At 37.2% G+C, this 19,264-nt stretch overlaps 2 protein-coding genes and 1 pseudogene across 2 annotated transcripts; all 3 read right to left on the reverse strand.

Moving 5' to 3' along the window:
- Positions 1-200: 200 nt before the first annotated feature.
- Positions 201-2,610, reverse strand: LOC148587356 (annexin Gh1-like). Its single transcript, XM_088512557.1, has 4 exons — positions 2,443-2,610; positions 965-1,034; positions 339-398; positions 201-250 (listed from the first exon to the last, which is right to left on the reverse strand). The coding sequence occupies exons 1-4, from the start codon at positions 2,608-2,610 to the stop codon at positions 201-203; spliced, it is 348 nt and encodes a 115-aa protein (XP_088368683.1).
- Positions 2,611-4,866: 2,256 nt separating this feature from the next.
- LOC148587357 (putative disease resistance protein At3g14460) lies at positions 4,867-7,080 on the reverse strand. The gene is made up of 2 exons (XM_088513898.1): positions 5,061-7,080; positions 4,867-4,947 (listed from the first exon to the last, which is right to left on the reverse strand). The coding sequence occupies exons 1-2, from the start codon at positions 7,063-7,065 to the stop codon at positions 4,922-4,924; spliced, it is 2,031 nt and encodes a 676-aa protein (XP_088370024.1). The 5' UTR covers positions 7,066-7,080; the 3' UTR covers positions 4,867-4,921.
- Positions 7,081-7,421: 341 nt separating this feature from the next.
- On the reverse strand, positions 7,422-17,178 carry LOC148587358 (disease resistance protein RGA2-like; annotated as a pseudogene).
- Between the last annotated feature and the right edge of the window lie 2,086 nt (positions 17,179-19,264).

Genomic DNA, 19,264 nt, shown 5'->3' on the forward strand with positions numbered 1-19,264 from the left:
AAAGTGCAAAGCAAACAAGAATTATGAAGGAGTCAAAGTTAAGAAGATATCTTCAACGTTTTCAGGAATACAGCATACACAAAAACTTAGAAAAAAATCAAACTGAAAATTCAGGTCTCAATGAATTTGAAATGACTAAAATCTGGACACGCAACTACTGTGAGTCATCACTTCCATACAGCAGCCAGCAACAAGATCATTCATGTAGCGCTAGGATGACTAATCAAATACTGCTTGTCTTCCTGTACATCTGTAAAAGATCATATCCAAACTTACATGGTTAAATTTAAATTGGCTTGTGAGATTGATATATTTCAAGTAGTCAAATTAATCCATACCAAGTTTGGTTCCTACTAGCACTATTGGCTCCGTTGGGGGGATTAACTGGAACTTCCAGTCTGAAAGCCAAGAAATAGATGTGTCAGACTGATACTAGAGAATTACCCATAAATAAACCAAACAAATTAAGAACAAATGTGATTGGGTTTTGATGAAAAACCTCGGAAATATTTTCATAGCTGGCTTTGCTGATGAGAGAGAAGGCCAACAAGAAAACTTCTGGTTATAATCCTCATGTCCTGTATTCACCAACTTCGTTAAGTACAAAGGGAATTACATAATTTTATTCACTATGAAAACTAAACATGTAATGGGTGTGTGGTTGAAAAAAAAAAACACCAAAAAAAAACTAATTCAAGTTGCTGATGCCTAATTTTTACACATTTATCAGTCTATAATTAAATTTTAAAGTGTGATAAACTCTCTCATGTAGAAGAGAAATGCCATTTTGTATACTCCCATCCTTCTCCCATTCTCCTTGCTTGAAAATCAGATATTGAATATGTAGGACTCAAAGGTTTTTTTTAAGAAAAAAGATTGGAGAAGTATTAGAGTATTCAAAATATCAGGACTACATACAGAATTATAGCAGCAATCCGATGACACCCATGACGCAATTACCTACCAGCAGTGTCCCATGAAGCATCAACCAAGTCATTAGAACTGAAGTTGTTGAACACAATGGGCACATAATCCTATAAGAATTTGAAGTAAAACTTATATCAAAATATAATTGTTGAGGCGGTAATCTAGAAAGAAACAAAAAGACAGTTTTTTATAAACATCCAATTACCTTAATTCTCTACTATGACAAAAATGCTACAAGAAATCAAATATTTTCCTGCAAAAACAGCCAATTAATCAGTCTAATATCAACCACTCATTTTCTTAATACATTAACTAAAGGCCTTTATAACCAACTCATTCTCTTCCACGTTTGGACTTCACAAAAAGGAAAGGTAAAGAAGATAAGAACTTCACAAACTTAATGAAATGATCAATTCACATGTCTAGTAATTCTTTATGATTAAAATGGTTAAAGTTGGAAAAGCATAAAGATGAAAATTATTGACAATTAGTTTTGCAAGCAAAACAAGTATAATGAGATAAATTAACAACATATTGATTTGCAATATCTCAATGTGAACCTATGCTTCACAAAGAATTATAGCCAAGAACAAGCTAGGTTCTTGAAATTAAAGATATCCTTGAAGTTAGGTAACAGTCTTTAAGAGCTAACACAAAAAGCTATCATAAAGAATGCAATATTGCAACAACTTTTTGACATCCATAACAAATGGGGAATCAGATATAAATTTAATATAACCCAATTTATTGATATAAATTTTTCTTTTCTACTCCTTTCATATCACAACTACTATTCTCATCAACTATTTTGAATTCCCTGTAAAAGACATATATTATTAGCCTCCCCCTCTGTTTTTCTTATGCTTCATCCTCAGAGTCCTGCACTACTTTTGGCAGAGGGAAGAGAAACCAAAACTTTCATATTTTTAAAATACATAGAGCAGCAAAGGCATCATCTGATGTTGCTAATATATATATAGAAAGAATAGCTTCACCAATGAAAGGCTTTCACTAATACGCTGTCTATATATATATTGCTAGTAATAATAGTCAATGGATCTCTCATGTTATAATGGATCATCTGTTAAAGTGAAAACCAATTGCTTATACCTGAAGATGTATGATAGATTTTGCTATAAAAGCTTCTACGAAGAAAAAATAAGAAGCTGTTGAACATCAACTTATGGTCTCAAACCAAGGCAGCCTACCCTGTAATAACTGATATAAAAGTTAGAATGCACAAATTTCATTTAATTGAAATGAGTACTTGAATTAATGATGAAAAGTCCAGTCAAATTGGAGCATAAAGTGAAATGCATCCCTAAAATCGTGCACATCTAACCTCTAAACTCTAAAATATCTAGTTGTGTATTTATTTCAAACTAAGCTAATTAAACAACATTAGGATTTGATATTTACAGTGAAATCTTTTAATTGATTATACATAACAGAGGCACTTACTATTGAAGTGAGATGTTTTATCCAAAACCTTTTTCTTATAAACATCACGTCAACCTTGGCCCTTGTAGTGACAACCCTAACGAGTGCTCCTTCATCTGTTCCTCGTTTGTTAATTGCCAGACAAAGAACCTTCTCAAAATACTTCTCAGGAGGACTCAAGCACTTAACTGTGGCCCTTAGTATTGCAAGAAACTCAGGGTCAGTAGTCTTCAGATCCTGCATATAAGACCAAAACCACCCCCCCCAAAAAAAAAAAAAAGAAAAAAAATGGAGAAGCAGAAGAAGATAATGAAATGAAATGTAGCCTTTCTTCTAGAAGATGAAATTCCCAGCCTTAGAGACCATGGATTATATAAGTCTAAAATATGTCACCTCATAAAGTTTCTTCACTAACTTCCAAGAAAATGACATCACTCTTCTTTGATTCAAGAAGCCCCTTAATTCCCATGAGAAACGGGTCTGTTTGTGAAATGGTTTTGGCAAGCAACCCATTATTTCTTTTTTTTTTTTCAACATTCTCTTACTTTTTACATCACATCAATCATTTTTTATTACTATTCAAATAAAAAAATCACTACAAAACATTTTTTTTTTTTTTCATTTTTCCATACCAAACATTCTTACTTTTTCACATTTTCAAAAAAAGAACATTATTACTTTTTTGGGGAAAGTCCACATAACTCCCTCAAACTACCACTCAATTGACAATGTCCCCCCAAACTTTTAATTGTGACAATGTCCCCCCCAAACTACCAAAACTTGTCAATGTTCTCCCCAATGATGAAATTACTCTTAGTAAAATTATAAAAAAATAAAATAAAATAAAAAAACAAAAAAAAAAACTAAAACTTCTAAAAAAACCTAAAACTAACAAAAAAAAAAAAAAAAATCCAAACGATTGCCATTTTTTTTTTAAATCAATTTTATAAGAAAAAAATTAAAAAAATTTCGTTTTATTTTTTTAATTTATAAAAATTGAAAATTTTCGTTTTTTTTTTGTTTTTTTTTTTTAATTTTTGTTTTTTAATTTTATTTAAATAAAAATTTACGTTTAAAAAAATAAAATTTTCGTTTAATAAAATGAAATTTTTTGTTATTTAAAACTAAATAAAAAATATAGTTTTTTTTTTTAAAAAAAATAAAAAATAAAAATTTCCGTTTAAAAAAAAATTAAAAATTTTCGTTTAAAAAAATTGTTTTTTTTTTTTTATTTTTTATAAATAATATCTTTAAATTAAATTTTTTCTTTTTTTAAAAAAATCAAATTGTTTTTTTTGAATTTATAGGGGTATTTTTGTCTTATTGAGAAATCTATAGGGGCATTTTTGTCTTATTGCTAGTCTTCGCCGGGGGGGGGAGGACATTGACAAGGTTTTGGTAGTTTGGAGGAGACATTGTCACAATTGAAAGTTTGGGGGGGACATTATTAATTGGGTGGTAGTTTGAGGAAAATATGTGGACTTTACCCTACTTTTTTCACATCAATCAATTTTTGCTACAATATCAAACCGAAACCGAAACGAAATCGTTTACCAAACGAACCATTCCGAGCCAAAGTGCCATGCAATAACTCAATTAACAGCAAGATGCGAGGTCAAAATGAGAACAAAAATACATTATATCTTTGAATTCATACAGAGCTCAATTTCATACCTTGTTGATGTCATTTCCAAATTCATTTTTATATGATTCAGAGTAGTATTGATCTGCGCTTTGCTCCTAATCCTGATAAAGTTACTAGTATTTTGTATTTAATACAAAAGTGACTTTTTGAAAAAAGAAAATGCCCAAAAATTTCATATTAAGAAGCTCATAACAGAATCAACTTAATGTATATTCGCATGCCATTTCTCTAAATACAATCATTGCACAAATCCCCCATAATTCTCCTACCCCATTCTGCTTTCATATGCATTTCCCTCTAGAATTCAGAAGCTCAAATGAATAAAACAAACAATAGCTGAAAAATGATAGACAACACTTCAATTTGAATGGACAGTTAGACTCTACAACCTTCTCAAAATACTTGTCAGAAAGAGTCAGTCTTCAGATACCTCAACCCTTGTAGCACTTAAAACTGAGGTCAGTCTTCAGATCCTGCATAGAAGAGTGCCCTTTCCAATAAATCAATCATTTTAAACCAAGACGATAAACATATAGAAGTTAGAAGCAATATGAGAGGATAATGTTTAGGAACAATTTCCACTTAATGGTAAGAGATATAAAGTGACATGTGGGAAGCTTATATGTAATAAATAATTGAACCAAAATGAATACCAGTGCAGCTTGGAGTTCTCTGAGTGTCGTTTACAGATTGGATCTTCCGCAAAGTATTTGCTCGAGTTTCACCAAGTGCCAGTTTTCACTCTGTTAAAACAATGAGAAATAAAGCACCAAACTATGTATCCTTGAAAATGAAGAAATGAAATAAAAAATAATAATTTACCAAATATTTCTTCTGAAGTGTGAAGAATCACGTATGCAGTGCCTTAGATTTTTTAATAAGCTTCCAATCCCCTGTTTCGTCTGGGCTTCAATTCGTTGTTGCCGCTTCTGCATCTGAAATTTAATGACCAACAAACACTAAGAGAGAAAAATGAAGAAAACGAAGGTGTAGAAGGTGGGACCTTTAATTTCTATAAATGATTCAAATAAAATGACGAGTAATATACCTGAATCAGTCGAAGCTGCATGGATGATTGAATTTTCTTCTTGCTGAGGTGGATATTCTAAGTTTAACTCTGGAATGTGAGCGATCTTGGGCCAATCCTCACCTGTTTCTCTCTTGCATCTTTGCAATAGGATGGGACACCTCCCAATTACTAGATTCTGCAGAGACGTTAGCCTATGCATTCCTTCGGGGAGTGATGCCAATCTGGAGCAGTCACGAATGGCAAGCAATTGAAGTGATTTGCAGTTGTGGATCCACTCTGGTATAGCCGTCAAGCTATCACAACCCCAAATCTCAAGCTTTTGTAGAGTGGTAGCATGTTGAAGCCCCGAGGGGACAGACGCCAATTTTGGAAGTCTGAAGAAGAAAATGGAGAGGAGGCTCGTAAGGCCTTGCCATTGCATCCCATCCTCATCGTTGGCAAGCTCAAGATCAGGACAACTTCGAAGATATATGCCTTGAAGGGCAGTGAGATGTTGTAGGGAGAGAGACTTTAATATCTGGCAACCATCTATCCTCAACGACTCAAGAGAAGAGAGATTTTGCAGTGGCAAAGTTTCTAGATCCTCAATAGACCGGAATACTAAAGACTTCAATTTTAAGAGAGGAGTGAATGAAGAGGAGTCTATTGCTGTTGACGTTGGGCTTTGCGGTGCTGCTATATTCATCATCATTGTCTGTTGCAGTGGCTTTGAACTAGCTCTATCTAGGTCCAACTTTTCTTCAAGATGTGGAAACATTGGCATGGAAGTCAACATACGGCAAATGCGGATGCATAATTTTGAAAGACGAGGAAAGGAAGAGAGTAAACGATGCTCCGTTATTTCAACGGAATTATGACTATCACTATTTACCTCCATAGAAGAATCCCTCCTCCTCCACCACCCCTTGAGATTAGGGCATCCAATGAGGCTGATTTTCTCGAGGGATGGGAAAAATGGGGTTGGTGCCGTCGAAGAAGAAGAGAACTCATTGCTATCACTATCGTCTGATATGTACTCCATAGCCTCCAAATCCATAAGAGAAAGCTCCTTGAGGGAACGCAGTTGACTCAATGGTGGTAGATATTCGATTTTCCTACAAGAATCTAATTCAAATCTAACAAGATTTGTGAGCAACAAAATCCAACTCGGAAGCTTTGAACCCCGATAGTCACTTAAGGAAAGATTTTTCAAATTTGGGTGTGGTTGGAAGCCTTTCAACGACGCTTCATCCTCAACAACATCCGAATAATCGACATCTCCTTTAGTACTCCACTCTATATACAAAGTATGAAGATGTTGTTTATCATTTAGACTTGCAGCCTTACATTCTGATGCAACACCTTTCTCATGTCCCAGATTTTCAATCTTTAGCTCTCCTCTCAGCTTATTTAATCCCTTTAGTTCTTGTAAACCACTGCTAGCACTATGTCTGGAATGAGAACCCGAGTGGACATAAAATGTGGATAATGTTTGAAGATTAGTTAGTTGCCCCAATCCAAGTGGCATATAAGTCAAAGCATAACATCCATCTATCTCAAGATGCCGAAAGTTGACTAATTTTTTAATGTCTCTCGGCAATTCTTTTAGTGTCTGACAAAAGGAGAGTCTTAGTGTTTGCAAATTTTGCAAACTGGTTAGAGAATCTGGCAGCTTCTTCATACCTATGTTTCCAGAAAGATCTAGATACCTTAAATGCTTCAACTTCCCGATATAGCTTAAATTTTGCAACCGATCAGGAGGTGGATCAGGTGAAAAATCATACAAATCCAACACACGTAAGAACTTGGAACTTGAAAAAGTTGCATCACAATTAATAGTATCCTTAAAGTATCGTCCAGATTGAAGAAATGTTCGCATCCTACTTGCTTTACACAATAAAGTTGGAACTCCAAATGAAATATTTATATCGTAAGCAATTGATACATGACGAGCTTTCTCATCAATGTTTCTCTTCTTATCATCTATTGTGGTGATCAATGATCCTGCCACTGATATGGCAAGATCATGCATGAGGTCATGCATTTTGCATTCAATTACGTTACCAAACTCATCCATCTTAGCTTCTTGAAGAATAATCTCAAAAGTAAATCCATAAAATATTCATTACCAACCTCTTCGATTTCAGCTTCTTCATCATCAAATGACTTCACAAACCCTTGTGCTATCCAAAGCTTAATCAGATCTGATTTTTTAATCATGTAATCCTTTGGAAACAAACTACAATAAGCAAAACAGTGTTTCAAGTGTGAAGGAAGATGATCATAACTCAGCTTTAGAGTTGGTAAAATGTCATTTTCTTTATGGGATATTTTTGAGAGTTCATTGTCCTTAAAAGACAACCACTCTGTTTCGGGATTTTTTTTGGAGCGCAGTAAACCTCAAATTGTCCTTATAGCTAGAGGGACACCTAAACACTTTTGTAAGGTCTCCTTCCTAAGTGAGATGATGCTTGAATTTTCCGGCTCTTGTCCATTCTCAAACGCCTCCTCCTTAAATAAAGACCATGACGCGTGTTCGTCTAAACCTATTAAGACGTACGATTGAACTTTCCCAATAAGCCTTGCAACGCTTTTAGAGCGGATGGTACTTGCAACGACTTCATTGCGGGTAGTCACTAATATTCTACTGCCTCTTGCACCACCCATCAGCACATCTCTCAAGACAGACCATTTTGCACGGTCCTCATTCCACACATCATCCAACACGAGGAAGTATTTCTTGCCTTCGATCTCTTTTGAAAGAAGGTATACCAATGTATCCATTTCACCGGCTTTTGGTTTCTTCTTTGTTGCAGATTCTAAGATTTTTGAAACAATATTTTTAACATCGAAGATATCAGAGACACATACCCACATTTTGAGGTCAAAGTGTTTTTGGATTTTCTCATCATTGAATACAAGTTGAGCAAGTGTAGTCTTTCCCAATCCACCAATGCCTACCCCATTCTGCTTTCATATGCATTTCCCTCTAGAATTCAGAAACTCAAATGAATAAAACAAACAATAGCTGAAAAATGATAGACAACACTTCAATTTGAATGGACAGTTAGACTCTACAACCTTCTCAAAATACTTCTCAGAAAGAGTCAGTCTTCAGATACCTCGACCCTTGTAGCACTTAAAACTATGGTCAGTCTTCAGATCCTGCATATAAGAGTGCCCTTTCCAATAAATCGATCATTTTAAACCAAGATGATAAAGATATAGAAGTTAAAAGCAATATGAGAGGATAATGTTTAGGAACAATTTCCACTTAATGCTAAGAGATATAAAGTTACATGTGGGAAGCTTATATGTAACAAATAATTGAACCAAAATGAATACCAGTGCAGCTTGGAGTTCTCTGATTGTCGTTTACACATTGGATCTTCTGCAAAGTATTTGCTCGAGTTTTACCAAGTGCCAGTTTTCACTTTGTTAAAACAATGAGAAATAAAGCACCAAACTATGTATCCTTGAAAATGAAGAAATGAAATAAAAAATAATATTTTACCAAATATTTCTTCTAAAATGTGAAGAATCACATATGCAGTGCCCTAGATTTTTTAATAAGCTTCCAATCCCTTGTTTCGTCTGGGCTTCAATTCGTTGTTGCCGCTTCTGCATCTGAAAATTAATGACCAACAAATACTAAGAGAGAAAAATGAAGAAAACGAAGGTATAGAAGGTGGGACCTTTAATTTCTACAAATGATTCAAATAAAATGACGAGTAATATACCTGAATCAGTCGAAGCTGCATGGATGATTGAATTTTCTTCTTGCTGAGGTGGATATTCTAAGTTTAACTCTGGAATGTGAGCAATCTTGGGCCAATCCTCACCTGTGTGTCTCTTGCATCTTTGCAATAGGATGGGACAATTCTTAATTGTTAACTTCTGCAAAGACGTTAGCCTATGCATTCCTTCGGGGACTGATGCCAATCTGGAGCAGTCAAGAATGTCAAGCAATTGAAGTGATTTGCAGTTGTGGATCCACTCTGGTATAGCCGTCAATCTTTCACAATCCCAAATCTCAAGCTTTTGTAGAGTGGTAGCATGTTGAAGCCCCGAGGGGAGAAACGCCAATTTTGGAAGTATGAAGAAGCAAACGGAGAGGAGGCTCGTAAGGCCTTGCCATTGCATCCCATCCTCATTGTTGGCTAGCTCTAGATCAGGACAAATCTCAAGATGTACATCTTGAAGGGCAGTGAGATGTTGTAGGGAGAGAGACTTTTTTATCTGGCAACGATATATCTTCAAGTACATCTTGAAGGGCAGTGAGATGTTGTAGGGAGAGAGACTTTATTATCTGGCAACGATATATCTTCAAAGACTCAAGAGAAGATAGATTTTGCAGTGGCAAAGTTTCTAGATCCTCAATAGAATGGAATACTATAGACTTCAATTTTTAGAGAGGAGTGAATGACAAGGAGTCTGTTGCTGTTGACGCTGGGCTTTGCGGTGCTGCCATATTCATCACCATTGTCTGTTGTAGTGGCTTTGCGCTAGCTTCGTCAAGGACCAACTCTTCTTCAAGATGTGGAAACATTGGCATGGAAGTCAACATAGGGCAATTGTAGATCTTTAATTTTGAAAGACGAGGAAAGGAAGAGAGTAAACAATGCTCCGTTATTTCAACGGAATTATGACTATTACTATTTATCTCCACAGAAGAATCGCTCCTCCTCCACCACCCCTTGAGATTAGGGCATCCAATGAGGTTGATATCCTCGAGGGATGGGAAAAATGGTGTTGGTGCCGTCGAAGAACAAGAGAACTCATTGCTATCACCATTGTCTGATATGTACTCCATAGCCTCCAATGATCTAAGCCAAAGCTCCTTGAGGGAAGGCAGTTGACTCAATGGTGGTAGATATTTGAATTTCTGACAATACGTTAATTCAAATTTAACAAGATTTGTGATCAGTAACAAAATCCAACTCGGAAGCTTTGAACCCTGATAGTCTCTTAAGGAAAGATTTTTCAAATTTGGGTGTGGTTGGAAGCCTTTCAACGACGCTTCATCCTCAACAACATCCGAATTATCGACATCTCCTTTAGTACTTATAGAATCTGATAATAAGATATGCTTGTTGCCCTACCAAATGTTGGTTTACGCTTTTGAATTTATAGAATTATGTTTACATGAGATTACACTTAGTATGAAATTTAAACACTAAGTGATAAGATATACAAGGAAATAAGTTTAACAAGAAATTGTTATCTAACTAATCTGCTGCAAGCTTTATCCAGAGATATTGTTTAACTTGAGATTATCTTGTGTAGAGTTCTCATTGGAAGAGATGTCTCTAACACGCCCCCTCAAGCTCAACGGTATGGAATGAACGTTGAGCTTGTCTCTAAGAAATCCAAATCGAGATGAGGACAATGGTTTGGTGAAAATATCTGCAAGCTGATCTTTGCTAGATATAAATCTAGTGTTGAGTGTCTTCTTGGCAACCATGTCACGGACAAAATGAAAGTCTATTTCAACATGTTTGGTTCTTGCATGAAAAACGGGATTGGAGGATAGGTACGTAGCTCCAATGTTGTCGCACCATAGGGTAGGAGCTGTGGAGAGGTGTAATCCCAATTCAGAACATAAGGATAAGATCCATGATAGTTCTGCAGCAGTGTTGGAGAGAGCTTTATATTCGACCTCTGTTCTTGAATGAGCAATAGTGTGTTGTTTTCGGCAGCTCCAAGAAATTAGGTTGGCACCGAGAAAGATGCAGTAGCCCCCTATTGAACGGCGATCATCTCTGCTGCCAGCCCAGTCGGCATACGAGAAGGCTTGAACTGTAGTCTTGTTGGACTTCTGAAACTGAAGACCATACTGCACAGTTTGCTTGAGATAGAGTAGTAGTCGTTTTGTTGCTTGCCAATGTAGCTCAGTTGGGTTTTGCATAAATTGAGAAAGCTTGTTTACACAATAAGAGATGTCTGGGCGAGTGATGCAGAGGTATTGTAATGCTCCAATAGTGATGCGATATAGAGTTGGATCAGAGAACATATCACCTTCATAAGCTGAGAGATGTGTGGATGAGGCCATGGGGGACATGGCTGGCTTGGCTTCTAACATTTTGATGCGCTTCAGAAGATCCACAATGTATCTTTGTTGAGAGAGAATACATCCAGTAGAGGAGGGGACAACTTCGATGCCCAGGAAAAAATGAAGTTTGCCTAAGTCTTTTACTGCAAATTCATTGTGAAGGGCAACTAGTAGATCACGAATGGCAGGGGAGCTGGAGCTAGTTATCAATATATCGTCCACATAAATCAACGCAAACATAGTGTATTCCTTGGATTTGTATAAAAAGAGAGATGTGTCTGATTTTGAGTTAGAAAATCCAAGAGCTAGGAGCTTGCAACTGAGTCTAGAAAACCAAGCCCGAGGTGCTTGTTTGAGGCCATACAGGGCTTTGTTTAACTTACATATATGATGTGGGTGTTGAGGATGTGCGAAGCCAGGAGGCTGGGACATGTAGACATGCTCGGATAGATTGCCATGGAGAAATGCATTCTGTATGTCTATTTGATGAGTGGGCCAGCCTCTGGAGATGGCGAGAGAGAGTAGAATCCGAACTGTTGTAGGCTTTATGACAGGGCTGTAGGTCTTATTATAATCAATTCCAGCTAATTGATGAAAACCTTTCACTACAAGCCGTGCTTTGTAGCGTTCTATCGAACCATCAGCTTTCCTCTTTACCCGAAAAGCCCATTTGTACCCAATGACATTGGTAGCTGAATTTGGGGGCTCCAGTGTCCATGTGTTGTTCTTTAGTAGAGCATCGAACTCAGTGTTCATAGCCTGTCTCCAATTTTCGTTCTTAACAGCCGACGAAAAACATGTTGGCTCCAGATCAATAGGAGAGGATTCAGTAATAAGGGCATGAGGAAGTGGGTATCAATCAGTGCCATCTGTGAATGGTTTTGGTTTTGATATATTATTTCAGGCACGCGTGACCATGGGATGATGTGGGTTGGAAATATTTGAAGGGGTAGGTTGCAGAGAGGGAGATGTCGCAGACTCTGGGGAAGAAGATGGTGTTTCGGCCAAAGGGAAAGTAAGGGACACGGTTTGTGAGGAATGTGGTGACACGTTTTCTGGAGAATCATTAGACACATCAGTTATGGGTGTGGGTATTATGGGTTGTGGGCTGGGTGGTATTTGTTCTTGGCTGGATGGGTTTTGAGGAGATGGAGGCCCATTTTCAAGTGAATTGAGTGGGTGATGGGCTGTGTGTATTATGGAGGGAGGAGAATTGTTTTGGGAAGTCGTGGGTGTCATGGGATTTTGGATGAGAGGATTTTGTTTGCAAGGAAATATTTCTTCTTTGAAGATGACATCTCTAGAAATGTAGAGACGTCCTGTAGGTAGGTGAAGGCATTTATATCCTTTGTGTTGTGGACTATAGCCTAAAAAAAGACATTGGATAGATCGGGGTTGAAATGTATTTTTGTTGTAGGGACGTAAATTGGGCCAACAAGCACAACCAAAAACCCGAAGAAAATTATAATCGAGTTGACAATTAAAGAGTGTGACAAAAGGTGAACGATTTGAGAGAACAGGGGTAGGCATGCGATTGATTAAGTAGCAAGCCGTTGAGAAAGCGTCATCCCAATAATGTAAAGGCATATTAGCATGAGAGAAAAGTACCAATCCAGTTTCGACGATGTGTTGATGTTTATGTTCAATGACACCATTTTGTTGATGAGTGTGTGGACAAGAGATTCGATGAAATATGCTGAATTGAATTAACAATTTATTTAGGGGACGATATTCGCCACCCCAATCAGATTGGACAGATTTGATTTTGGAATTGAAATAGCATTCGACTTATGATTTGAATTTTAAGAAAATTGAGCTAACATCACTTTTGCACGATATGGGAAAGAGCCACGTGTATTTACTTTAGGCATCAAGAAAAGATACATAATATTTGGAGCCAGATCTAGAAAGAACAGGAGCTGGACCCCATACATCAGTATAAATTAATTCTAATGGACACGTGGCGGTTGATGAAGATGCTAAAAATTTGAGTTGTGTGCTTTTGGAACCCAGGCAGGCAGGGCAGGCCATGGAGTCTTTTGAAGAAGCAACAGGTAAATGAAAATTGGAAAGGACACGACGAACAACTTTCAAAGCAGGATGACCCAACCTTGAGTGCCATTGAGACTCTGAGACTCGCTCACCCACCATGGCAGAAGCGAGTGGTTTATTTGTTGAATGGAAAAATTGATAAAGGCCATTTTTATTCCGGCCGTGGAGCAGGAGCTTCCCGGTTCGGCGGACCTTTAAGAGAAAATAAAAATGGTGAAATTCAAAGAATGTGTTTGTGTCTTTTGTGAATTGATGAACAGGGACTAAGCTTTTAGACATATGAGGAACATGCAATATATTATGTAAATCAATAGTAGAGGATGGGAGAAAGAGACGGGTATTTCCAATATGTTTTATGGAAAGCCCATTACCTTTTCCAACTCGAATGTGATTTGTGCCCATGTATTCCTCAGCTGTGATGTTCAGATTTGCAAGATTAGGTGTCACATGATGGGTAGAAGTAGAATCGGGATACCAATTGAGATCGCCACTGGAAGAAGGAGCAGTGAGGTATGCTTGTGGAGTGGAGCTCTGGTCACGAGATTCACGTGAGTATGCTTCATTGAAGCGATTGTAGCAGTCAAGAGCAATATGTCCATAGTGATTGCAAACTTGGCAGAGTGGGCGATTTGCTTGTTGGCTGAATGGTGGTCCACATGCAGATGAATTGAAGTGCCCCCTGCCACGGTATGGTTATGAGATATTGCTGGAATTACGACCAAATGAAGAGTTGAAGCCATGCGAATATCCATGGCGAGCCCCACGTCTACGTTGATGGGAACCACGAGCAGTGAAATTGGCTCCTGCCATTGACAATTCAATTGATGGTTGTTGGTGTTCTAGTCGCATCTCATGTGTGAGAAGATGCCCATAAACCTCCTCTATTGATAACAGATCAGCACGTGTGAGAACAGATGTTACAAATGGATCATACTCAGATCCAAGACCACCGAGGAAGAAACTCTGTATATCAAGGTCATTGAGAGGATGACCCACAGCAGCAAGAGTGTCGGTGAGAGTTTGAAAACGATGATAATAGTCTACGATGGAGGAAGAGCCTTTCTTCAAAGTGGATAATTGATGGTGCATATTCATGATGCGTGAACGAGATTGAGACTTGAACAACGTCTCTAATACCGTCCAGGCTTTGTGCAAGGTGTTGCAGCGAGTAACATGAATCAGCAATTTTTCAGAGATTGCTGAAGTAATTGCTCCTAATATAATCTGATCTTGCATCTGTCAAGTTTGATAGGCAGGATTGGGTGTCTCAGTGATAACTTGATCTTTGGTACTTTTGATGGTTAGGGAAGGGCAAGGAATCGAGCCATCTACATAACCGTAGACGTTCCCACCTTTGAGATGGGGAACAATTTGAGTCAGCCATGATGGATAATTGTCCCTAGTTAATTTGACAGGGTTGAGATTGGCGAAAGTGACAAGGTTTGAATATTGGGTAGCCATGAAAAAAGAGAAAAAGCGGAAGAGAGAAAAAAAAAAAAAAAAAGGATCGAGAGACGTGAGTCTAACGCTCTGATACCATATAGAATCTGATAATAGGATATGCTTGCTGCCTTACCAAATGTTGGTTTAGGCTTTTGAATTTATAGAATTATGTTTACATGAGATTACACTTAGTATGAAATTTAAACACTAAGTGATAAGATATACAGGGAGATAAGTTTAACAAGAAATTGTTATCTAACTAATCTGCTACAAGCTTTATCCAGAGACATTGTTTAACTTGAGATTATCTTGTGTAGAGTTCTCATTGGAAGAGATGTCTCTAATAGTACTCCACTGTATATTCAAAGTATGAAGATGTTGTTTATCATTTAGACTTGCAGCCTTACATTCTGATGCAACACCTTTCTCATGTCCCAGATTTTCAATCTTTAGCTCTCCTCTCAGCTTATTTAATCCCTTTAGTTCTTGTAAACCACTGCTACCACTATGTCTGGAATGAGAACCCGAGTGGACATAAAATGGGGATAATGTTTGAAGATTAGTTAGTTGCCCCAATCCAAGTGGCATATAAGTCAAAGCAAAACATCCATCTATCTCAAGATGCCGAAGGTTGACTAATTTTTTAATGTCTCTTGGCAATTCTTTTAGTGACGTACAATAGAAGAGTTTTAGTGTTTGCAAATTTTGCAAACTGGTTAGAGAATCTAGCAGCTTCTTCATACCTATGTTTCCAGAAAGATCTAGATACCTTAAATGCTTCAACTTCCCGATAGAGCTTAAATTTGGCAGCCGATTAGGAGGTGGATCATCTGAAAAATCATGCAAATCCAACACACGTAAAAACTTGGAACTTGAAAAAGTTGCATCACAATCAATATTATCCTTAAAGTACCGTCCAAAGTAAAGAAATGTTCGCAACCTACTTGCTTTACGTAATAAAGTTGGAACTCCACATGAAATATTTATATCGTAAGCAACTGATATATGACGAGCTTTCTCATCAATGTTTCTTTTCTTATCATCTACTGTGGTGATCAACGATCCTGCCACTGATATGGCAAGATCATGCATGAGGTCATGCCTTTTGCATTCAATTATGTTGTTAAACTCATCCATTTCAACTTCTTGAAAGAATGATCTCCATAGTAAATCCATAAAATACTCATGACCAACCTCTTTCAAGCATCGATTTTGATCATCAGATGACTTGCCAAACCCTTATGCCATCCAAAGCTTAATAAATGTTGGTATATCAATCTTGTAATCCTTTGGAAACAAACTACCATAAGCAAAGCAATGCTTCAAGTGTGAAGGAAGATGATCATAACTCAGCTTCAAAGTTGGTAAAATATCATATTCTTTCATAGATATTTTTTAGAGTTCATTGTTCTTAAAAGACAACCACTCTGTTTCGAGATTTTTGGAGCCTAGTAAACTTCTGATTGTCCTTATGGCTAGAGGGACACCTACACACTTTAGTAGGATCTCCATCCCAAGTGCTACGATGCTTTTATTCTCCGGCTCTTGTCCATTCTTAAATGCCTTCTGCTTAAATAAAGACCATGATGCTTCCTTGTCTAAACCCATTAAAGAATATAATTCAACTGTCCCGATAATCCCTGCAACGCTTTCCTGACGGATGGTCCTTGCAACGAATTCATTGCGAGTAGTCACTACTATTCTATTGCCTTTTGCACCACCCATCAGCACTTGTTTCAAGTGACACCATTTTTCATGATCACCATTCCACACATCATCCAACACTAGGAAGTATTTCTTTCCTTCGATTTTTTCTCTAAGTTTAGCCACCAATGTATCCATTTCAGCATCTGCTGGTTTCTCCTTCGTTGCAGAGTCTAAGACTTTTGCAACAATATCTTTAACATCGAAGATATCATAGACACACACCCACATTTTGAGCTCAAAATGTTTTTGGATTTGGTGATCATTGAATACGAATTGAGCGAGTGTAGTCTTTCCCAATCCACCGATGCCCACAATTGGAAGGATGGAAACATTCTCTTTAACATTGAAGTCCATGAGAAGGTCTATAACAGCCTTCTTATCATCCTCTCACCCTATAACTTCTTCCGCACGTACCAAAGAATGAATGTTATCCCTCTCCTTGTTCCTGACTCGTGTCTCTTCAACCTCGCGTACCTCCAAGTGGAATCCTCGCCTATCGACGTCGATGGCAACTAACCTCTTTCTGATGGCCTTAATCTTACGGGCCATTTTAAGACGAAAGGCAAGTTGATTTGATTTAGAAAAGAAAATGCATACCTTTTTGGCCTTCTTATCATAGGTCATTATTTCTCATCGTAGAGCTTTGGTTGAAACCTCATCCCGCAAGTCATCAGCATCATACATGACATCTTCTAGCCTTCCGATCCAACATGTAACAGCACGGTCTCCAGTAGCCTACTTCTCCTCCGCATCCAGAAGCACATCTTTGATTGTTGAAAAGGTGTTGGTCAAGCTTTCAACCTCATCATTGACACCCCAGAGCTGTCCGATCTTTTTGGCAGCTAGTGAGCCCAAAGTACCAATCATTCGCTCGGCAACAACGGAGAGAAGCAGTTCCGCCATTTCCTGATGGTGAGTGAAAGAATGCTCAAACTCTTGAAGAAGCAGTTGAAGGGTAGAATGAAGAAATGTTTTTGACAAGATATGCAAGTAATTAAATAATGTATAATGTATTAGATTCTTTTTTGGATGCCGTAGATGAAAACACTACGGCATGACTTTTTTAAATAACGACGTGATTTTTTTTAGGCCACATTCAAACGAATCCAAAGCCTCCAATTACTTATCCACAACTGACAACACTGAGCCTTATAATATGGATCATCATTGACTTGGAGGGTACTCAGGTTGGTCTTCTTCGGTTGGACCACAGGTTACAACCTAGACTAGGAAAAGTTTTTTTTTTTTTTTTTTCTAATTGAATTAGGAAATCATTATAAGGGCGGATCATTTTCACTCCTCGTCAGAAAAGAAGAAATAATGGACAATTCTATAAACGAAATTGGGGTGAGTTCTTCAACAACAGACCAAAAATAGATTAAAACAGTACAAAATAATTATAGAGGGTATAAAATTGGGCAAACAAATGACCAATTTTTCTTCATACTCGAGAGTTCATTTTATTTTGGGGAAACTTCATTTAATCCATCTAAACTTCCATCACTTTTGCAATTACCCCCCAATATTCAATTTTTTTTTTTTTTTTTTAGTATAACGAACTACCATTTTTTTTACAATATCAATGGATGTAAAAACATAAATTTAGTCTTTTATGGTATTCTGATAATGAAATTTAGCTCTCTCAAAACTCCAATAGTGAGGACAGGACCGCCTGTCCCTTGCGCTGCACCGGCAATTTTGAAGTCCAAATCCTTAATTTTCCCTCATACTTTCCTTGAAGCAGATTCGAAGTCCTAATTAATCCTTTTAACATTTGACTAATTTTACAGTTATTTCGACTACATTCCAGGAGTTGTGCCTTGCAATGGTTATGTGAAGATGGATGTAGATGGGATTCGTACAATTTGCTCATTGTGATGAAATTTTACAGACGTTAGTGGATTTAATTGTGAAATTTATGTTACACATTGATAAAGTATAAAGAAAAAGAGTAATTAGTCTACATAAGTGGATCCAATCCCATTAACTTAGGATTTTGGACTAGAAGTGGTGTCCTCGTATAAATATTAGTTTATTCTTATTTGACTAACTTGGTGTTTCTCTCCCAACAGCACAGATGAAAACAAATCTTTCTAGAAAATCTGCTCATTAATTATGAAATTTGAACTACACAAAATCTATATGAAGTATAGACTCCACTTCAGTTCACTTAGGGGTGTAAATAAGCCGAACCTGAGCGAGCTTCCCTTGTTTAGGTTCGGCTTATTTAAATTTTACTCGAGCCGAGATCAAAGACGAGCCAAAAAATTGAGCTCGAGCTCATAATAAGTCGAGTCGAGCGAGCTCACGAGCTGGCTCTTATATTTAATGTTTTTATATATATATAAATTTAAACGTCAAGTACTCTTAAACGGCTCAAGAAGCCAGCTTGCATATGAGCAGTTGTTTAACATGGCTAGCCAAGTATGGAGCCTGAGTCAATACAGCAAGTCACTTGGTTTCGAAGAGAGATGATATGCATCATTTTATAGATAAGCAAACTTGAAGATTGGTGTTTTCTTAGTAATGTGGGACAAGTTAACAGGTTGTATTCAGACTGCTGTGGCACAACTCCCCCTACAAAAAAATATTTTTTCAACGTCTCTCTCTCAATCTCCCCCACCAATTATAGGGCATCTTCCACCCTAACTCTCATTTCCCATTCTCTCACTCTCGATAAGCAGACAGGCAGTGATCCAAAGTGTCTGTGTCTGTTTGATTCTTCCATAGTTTTTGCATTTCTCAATCTCCCTCAATAGTTTCTGCTTGATTTTTCTTCCTTTCATTTGCGCTTGCTCTAATTGAATCTTGGTCTTTTTAATGATTTCTCCCGCTCTATCTGATCACGACTAAGTGGAGAAAGCTTCTTTTTTTTTTGGGTGAAAGAAAACGAGCAAAAGAGAATCAGAGATGGAAAGACTGGGAGAGAGAGAAAAAATAATGTTAAAAAAATTATATACATATATTTGTTATATATGTATATAGGAAA

Source organism: Corylus avellana, chromosome 2, assembly GCF_965113065.1.
Source record: "Corylus avellana chromosome 2, dhCorAvel1.hap1.2, whole genome shotgun sequence".
NCBI lineage: Eukaryota > Viridiplantae > Streptophyta > Magnoliopsida > Fagales > Betulaceae > Corylus > Corylus avellana.

What these genes read in the sequence shown, in the direction of transcription:
- LOC148587356 (XM_088512557.1), bottom strand. Translation starts at nt 2,610, where the DNA reads ATGCAGGATCTGAAGACTACTGACCCTGAGTTTCTTGCAATACTAAGG. An exon ending in TGCTTCATGGGACACTGCTG is followed by an intron (nt 399 to 964) that starts GTAGGTAATTGC and finishes CTTGGCTTTCAG; the next exon opens with ACTGGAAGTTCCAGTTAATC. An exon ending in GCTAGTAGGAACCAAACTTG is followed by an intron (nt 251 to 338) that starts GTATGGATTAAT and finishes GATCTTTTACAG; the next exon opens with ATGTACAGGAAGACAAGCAG.
- LOC148587357 (XM_088513898.1), bottom strand. Translation starts at nt 7,065, where the DNA reads ATGCATGACCTCATGCATGATCTTGCCATATCAGTGGCAGGATCATTG. An exon ending in TGCAGCTTCGACTGATTCAG is followed by an intron (nt 4,948 to 5,060) that starts GTATATTACTCG and finishes ATTAAATTTCAG; the next exon opens with ATGCAGAAGCGGCAACAACG.